The 7099-nt window shown below is 42.2% G+C and overlaps 1 protein-coding gene across 1 annotated transcript; it reads left to right on the top strand.

The window, feature by feature from the left end:
- The first annotated feature begins 4336 nt into the window (after window positions 1-4336).
- Window positions 4337-6424, top strand: LOC108415883 (mucin-5AC-like). Its single transcript, XM_017688931.2, has 2 exons — window positions 4337-4491; window positions 5604-6424. Exons 1-2 carry the CDS (start codon window positions 4432-4434, stop codon window positions 6084-6086), a joined length of 543 nt encoding a protein of 180 aa, XP_017544420.1. The 5' UTR covers window positions 4337-4431; the 3' UTR covers window positions 6087-6424.
- Window positions 6425-7099: the final 675 nt, after the last annotated feature.

Here is a 7099-nt window from a genome sequence, read left to right as displayed (position 1 = left end):
TTTATCAGATCAATAATAAGAAATAGTAAAACAGATCCCATTTAAAATTCTTTAAATCTTCCCTTATTAACCAACTTTAAAACTTTTTCTATTAAGCTTTTAAAAATATTATCATGTTAAAATGAAGGTTCCTAAAGAAAATAACACTTCTGCCAATATGCCAACCAACCCCAAAATCAATATGCCAACCAACCCCAAAATCAATGTGCCAACCAACCCCAAAATCAAGGTGCCAACCAACCCCAAAATCGATGTGCCAAACAACCCCAAAATCAATGTGCCAACCAACCCCAAAATCAATGTGATAACTAACCCCAAAATCATTGTGCCAACCAACCCCAAAATCGATGTGCCAAACAACCCCAAAATCAATGTGCCAACCAACCCCAAAATCAATATGCCAACCAACCCCAAAATCAATATGCCAACCAACCCCAAAATCAATGTGCCAAACAACCCCAAAATCAATGTGATAACTAACCCCAAAATCAATGTGCCAACTAACCCCAAAATCAATGTGCCAACCAACCCCAAAATCGATGTGCCAAACAACCCCAAAATCAATGTGATAACTAACCCCAAAATCAATGTGCCAACTAACCCCAAAATCAATGTGCCAACCAACCCCAAAATCGATGTGCCAAACAACCCCAAAATCAATGTGATAACTAACCCCAAAATCAATGTGCCAACCAACCCCAAAATCAATGTGCCAACCAACCCCAAAATCAATGTGTCAACCAACCCCAAAATCAATGTGCCAACCAACCCCAAAATCAATGTGATAACTAACCCCAAAATCAATGTGCCAACCAACCCCAAAATCGATGTGCCAAACAACCCCAAAATCAATGTGATAACTAACCCCAAAATCAATGTGCCAACCAACCCCAAAATCAATGTGCCAACCAACCCCAAAATCAATGTGTCAACCAACCCCAAAATCAATGTGCCAAACAACCCCAAAATCAATGTGATAACTAACCCCAAAATCAATGTGCCAACCAACCCCAAAATCGATGTGCCAAACAACCCCAAAATCAATGTGCCAAACAACCCCAAAATCAATGTGCCAACTAACCCCAAAATCAATGTGCCAACCAACCCCAAAATCGTTGTGCCAAACAACCCCAAAATCAATGTGATAACTAACCCCAAAATCAATGTGCCGACTAACCCCAAAATCAATGTGCCAACCAACCCTAAAATCAATGTGTCAACCAACCCCAAAATCAATGTGCCAACCAACCCCAAAATCGATGTGCCAAACAACCCCAAAATCAATGTGATAACTAACCCCAAAATCAATGTGCCGACTAACCCCAAAATCAATGTGTCAACCAACCCCAAAATCAATGTGCCAACCAACCCCAAAATCGATGTGCCAAGCAACCCCAAAATCAATGTGCCAACCAATCCCAAAATCAATATGCCAACTAACCCCAAAATCAATGTGCCAACCAACCCCAAAATCAATGTGCCAACCAACGCTTAAATGAGAATTTAATGATGTTTCCATTCCGAATTTGACTCTTTTACTTTAATACAGTGACGGCTATTACCTTTTCCGTGTAATAAGCCCTTTAAATCTATACATGTTTATTAAAGCTTTGATGTTTTTGTCCGTATCTCTGGAATCTTGGAACTTGCCTTGTTTGAATCCTGTTTTTGGTGTAAAGGATCCTTTATCCTTTAATTAAATTCCTTTCCATGTCTGCGAAGAGAGCCTTTGATTTGCTCTTAATTAAAAATGTTAAACAGCAACAACAGAAAGGTCTGTCCAGTTTTTCATCTGACCTACTGTGACTTTAAATAGTCTCTGGGCTAAATAGACTTTAAAGGGCCCATATCATACATTATATATATATATATATATATATATATATATATATATATATATATATATATATATATAAATAATCTTTTATTTTTTGTTTCTTTATGTCTTTATAATCATTGTTGTGAAGCAATAATTAATTTGTATGTGATCCCTTTCCGTCCTCTCTTCATCCCTTACAGTTAAACAGGCTTGTGTTTGTGTTACTGTACCTCTAAGACTGAGCTCTGTTCTGATTGGCCGCCTCGTTCAGAAAGCAGTCTGAGCTGAAACACTCCTTATAACTTCAGCATGAATCAACAAGTAAAACTCCTTTAGGCTGAAAAGGCAGATCTCCGCTCACTGTCCACTTTATCAGCTCCACTTACTGTATAGCTGCACTCTGTAGTTCTACAGTTACAGACTGTAGTCCATCTGTTTCTCTGATACTCTGTTACCCTGTTCTTCAGTGGTCAGGACCCCCATGGACCCTCACAGAGCAGCTACTATTTGGGTGGTGGGTCATTCTCAGCACTGCAGTAACACTGACGTGGTGGTGTGTTATAAGCTCAGAACACTCGTGTAGGTTCTCTGGTGGTTCTGGATGGTAACACTGACGTGGTGGTGTGTTAGTGTGTGTTGCACTGGTGTGAGTGGATCAGACACAGCAGTGCTGCTGGAGTTTTTAAACACTGTGTCCACTCAAAGTCCACTCATCTGACAGCTCATCTGCTGCACAGTTTGTGTTGGTCATCCTCTAGTCCTTCATCAGTGGTCATAGGACGCGTGTTTATAAACTGCTGTGTCTGATCCACTCAGACCAGCACAACACACACTAACACACCACCACCACACCAGTGTTACTGCAGTGCTGAGAAAGATCCACCACCAATGGGCCACTAAGCTTTATGGTTATAAGCAGGTGGGTCTTGGGGTGGAACAGGCTGAGAAACCCTGAGTTAAGTCTCAGAGTCCAGCTGAGGTTCTTTTCTCTGCACAGGGACAATAAAAGCCTCTTTACTGACCTCACATGCTAGTTACGTTCTCCATGGGTTCTGTAGATAATTACACTAATGCCTAAAATAGACGACGGCCAGTCCTGCAGCCGTGACTCATCAGGGCGTTTTATTTATTGTGACACTAAAAACACAGTAAACGAAACAACATGAACTTCAAGAGAAACTTCCTGCAGTGGCGCCCGCAGTCATGAAGAGCCGTCACACGCCTCCGAGCGAGAATGACGCTGTTTAAGGTGAAAGCTTGTTAACCTGGTTGAAGATTAGCTGAGTCTGAGGCTCCTTGGAGCAACAGCAGAAAGCAGCAGCACTGCCTCACCTCTACAAACATCACGAGGTAGAAACACATCACATTAAAAGCCTCAGGAGACACACGCATCTTTACAGTGGTGGTGATGGGAACCAGGCGTCGCCATGACTACAACACAAATATTCTGAGTTTGTATGGAATGTTGATGATGGAAAACAGTGGAAAATCTGGAATAATGAGTTTTCTTTGGGGACTATTTTGCCGCACAGCGCCCTGCATGTCTCCCTCCACCATGAATGGAGTTGAAGTTCTCTAAACTCTCATAAAACAGCGTCTCAGTCATCAGGCAGTGAATTCAGAACCAGTTCATGTAGGAACTTTCTGTAGGAGCTTTTAGAGGGACGTCTGGTTCCCATCACCTCCACTGGGAACGGCTCTGACTCTAAGTTTCTCTCACATCAAACGGCTCTGAACGGCTGTTTACGTATTAACCAGTTAATTATGCATAAATTCTCCTTTAATATGTAGGTTAGAAGAACCTTGGGTGTAGTTCTTGACTCCTCGCTGCGCTCCAGGCACCACATGGGTTCATTTCATTCCATCAGCAGTTCCTGATTTAAGTTAATGAAGGACAGATTAGGTAAACATTGTCCCATGACGTCACAAAAGTGCTGCCGCTGTTTTAGTTGGCATCACTCAGCAGCGCTGTGGCTGTTTGTAATGACAGCATATCAACTGATACGTTTGACTGTTTTGATTTGACTTTATTTGATTGGTTGCTGTAATGATAAAAACTGAAAGCTGAAATCTAAACGGCAGAGATTTCCCGCTGCGCCACTAGCGCCATATACACATTAAAGGTACAGTAAGGAGAACAGCCTGTTTAACTCTGAGAGCTTGTAAAAATGAATTATGGGTTGTTTCTGGTAAATCAGGCATATGAATGTCTACCCTTTAAGAGACGTTTTGTGACTACACACAGAAAAGCCGTTTAATTTCTGTTAAATTCTCCTTTTTAAAAGCGGCAGTTTCCTCGTTCCTCCTGAGGGCCGCTGGTGTAAAGGTGAGTGTAAAGCTTTACTGAGCCGTGATGCTGTGAAAGAACGAGTGCTGTAAAGCTATAAAGTGATACTGAGTGCACCTTGGCACTTTGCTAAGGGCAGGTTCAGATTATAGCTCCTGTATTGAGGTCTCAGAGCTCTTCCAGGAAAGGGGCGTGGCCTGAATGGTGTATAAATAGGTCCACCTGTATGAGACGGGCAGTCTTACAGCGGCTGCCTAACGGTCTTTTCGGTTACCGGCTGCGTGTTCTAGTCTAACCTGTCTGGACGGTTCTCTGCTTCCACACCATGAAGTCTCTGACTGCTGGACTCTGCCTGCTGGCCGTGCTGGCCTCCACAATGGCCCAGGTAAAGACTACATCTGTCCTTTAACTCAGCCACTTCCATTTAAACGGGCTATTCCAGTCATCTGTGCTGTACAGATACACCGTGTTTAGTGGGGTCCGTGTCATGAGATAATGTGAAGGTGAATTTCACCAAATTTTCAAAATTCCCTGATAATTCACAGATTATTAATTCTCTAATAGTTCCTGAATTATTAGGATTTTGAAAAAATTTGGTCAGTGTTATGAGAGAACTTTTTAGGTGAATTCCACCAAATTTTCAGATTTTTTTTAACCAAATTTTCAGAATTCCCTGATAATTCAGTGGCTTAGTGACTTAGCAAACAAACGTATTCAGGGTGGTGTGATGTGAAGGGGTTCACTGCAGAGAGCTTTCAAAAGACTCGGAGTGAGAATGAAGGTGAAATCTTATTAAACTGGTTGAAGATTCTGAGTTTGACACACTTTAACGAAAACTGACAGAAACCAGCAGAAACAACACAGGGAAGATTTATATTCCATTAAAAGTCTTAGGAAGTCATGAAAATTGTCTACAACTATTTTCTGGGTTGTAAGTGTTCAAAGCTGCACAGCGCCCTGCATGTCTCCCTCCACCATGAATGGAGTTGAAGTTCTCTAAACGCTTATAAAACAGCGTCTCAGTCATCAGGCAGTGAATTCAGAACCAGTTCATGTAGGAACTTTCTGTAGGAGCTTTTAGAGGGACGTCTGGTTCCCATCACCACCACTGTGAGGAGCTTTTAGAGGGACGTCTGGTTCCCATCACCACCACTGTGAGCGGCTCTGACTCGGTCAGTTTATCTAGAACAGAGCGATTCACACCAAACCGCTTAGAACCGCTCTCGTTACATCTTAACCACTTGACTAAGGAGAATATTATATATTATATATTGTAAATTGGTGGAATTTCAGTTATTGCCTAATGTAAATGGACAAAATAATGCTGAGGTTGTATTTTTATTATATATTGTGCTCTGATAAGGCTTTTATTGACCCAGGGCCAAACGCCTATTGATCTCAAACTGAGTATTTGGCTCAACTGACTTTACTGTTGTGTGATTTGTGTTATGCACAAGAAAACTGACGAATGGAAACAATCTGTTTACACTGTTCAAGGTAACCACAGAGGCGTCAAACAGCACCACCGCAGCGCCTTCATCCAACTCCACCTCAACACCAGTTAACAGCACCACCGCAGCACCTTCATCCAACTCCACCTCAACACCAGTTAACAGCACCACCGCAGCGCCTTCATCCAACTCCACCTCAACACCAGTTAACAGCACCACCGCAGCACCTTCATCCAACTCCACCTCAACACCAGTTAACAGCACCACCGCAGCGCCTTCATCCAACTCCACTTCAACACCAGTTAACAGCACCACTGCAGCACCATCTAACAGCACCACGGTGATGCCATCTAACAGCACCACGGTGATGCCATCTAACAGCACCACGGTGATGCCATATAACAGCACCACAGTGATGCCTTCAAACGTTACCACCGTCACTCAGAGCACAACAAAATCCAGCAGCCCTGATACTAAAGCTGCGCTCATGTCCTGCGTCCTGCCTGCTCTTTATCTGCTGTGGAGCTGAACGTTAACTGAGCTTATGATGAACTAACTCAGTGCCCCGGGGGATGTGACCCCACCCCCCCATCCTCCCACTAAAGACTGCCTGTTGGACTTTCAGGGTTTTCAGAAAAGCTGATGATGTTTTGGTCGAGCTGACCAAAACTGAATGACGCAAAACACTGTTTTCCAAAAGTTGTAGCACTGTTTGTTGACGATGAATGCATCATAATTATATTTTTATCTCTTTCTGAAAGAATTTTCCTGGAGAACCACAAAATCTTAAATGTCAAACCATCTCATTTTTATATTAAACATGTTAAATCACCAATAAAGACTGAATCTACACTTGAGATCATCAAATTCATGTCTTGTGTGTGTTTATGTGCTCTGTCTTCTCAACGGGAAGCAATTAGAACCAATGTCCTGTTATACTGTACGCAAGGAGCTGGATGTGCTAATTTTGCATAATAGTGAATAACCACTTGAAGTCTTCTCATTTTGGGTGAAAGTAATTTACAGTATACAATATTACAAAAAGATCAAAGACCATATTTCAGTCCAGTGTCCAGCCTATATATGTATATTTTGCATAAGGAAGGAGAAGATCAAGTTGAGAGGGAAAGAGCTTTGGAGGCATGTCTGCAGATTCTTTGAGGAACTGACAGTGAGTCTCCTGAGAGGAATGGAATCTGGAATGAAGGGAGAGAGACACACTGACCCTCACACAGCTGATATCACATCACATTTAATGGTTTCATGGTGGTCTCTGACCTTTGGGTTTTATGGACAGATAGCAGGGCACTAAACATAATGCAACCAAATGATTGGATTTAAGTGTTGGAAATTCAAAGAACTGAGAGGTGGTGAAGTTCAGTCAGTCATTCTTCTTCGTTAGGTGGAGCCTCCAGAGTGCAGTGACTTCAAATACACAGTTTATTTTACGTTAATGACTTTAACTTCATCCTTAGATCCTGTAGCTAAAGCCACAGATTCTACACTAAACAACGTTTATTGCACTGACATTTCCTGGAAATA

Source organism: Pygocentrus nattereri, chromosome 14 (genome assembly GCF_015220715.1).
Source record: "Pygocentrus nattereri isolate fPygNat1 chromosome 14, fPygNat1.pri, whole genome shotgun sequence".
NCBI classification, from domain to species: domain Eukaryota; kingdom Metazoa; phylum Chordata; class Actinopteri; order Characiformes; family Serrasalmidae; genus Pygocentrus; species Pygocentrus nattereri.
The sequence above is the reverse complement of the archived record's forward strand: the minus strand, read 5'-3'. Positions and strand labels throughout refer to the sequence as shown.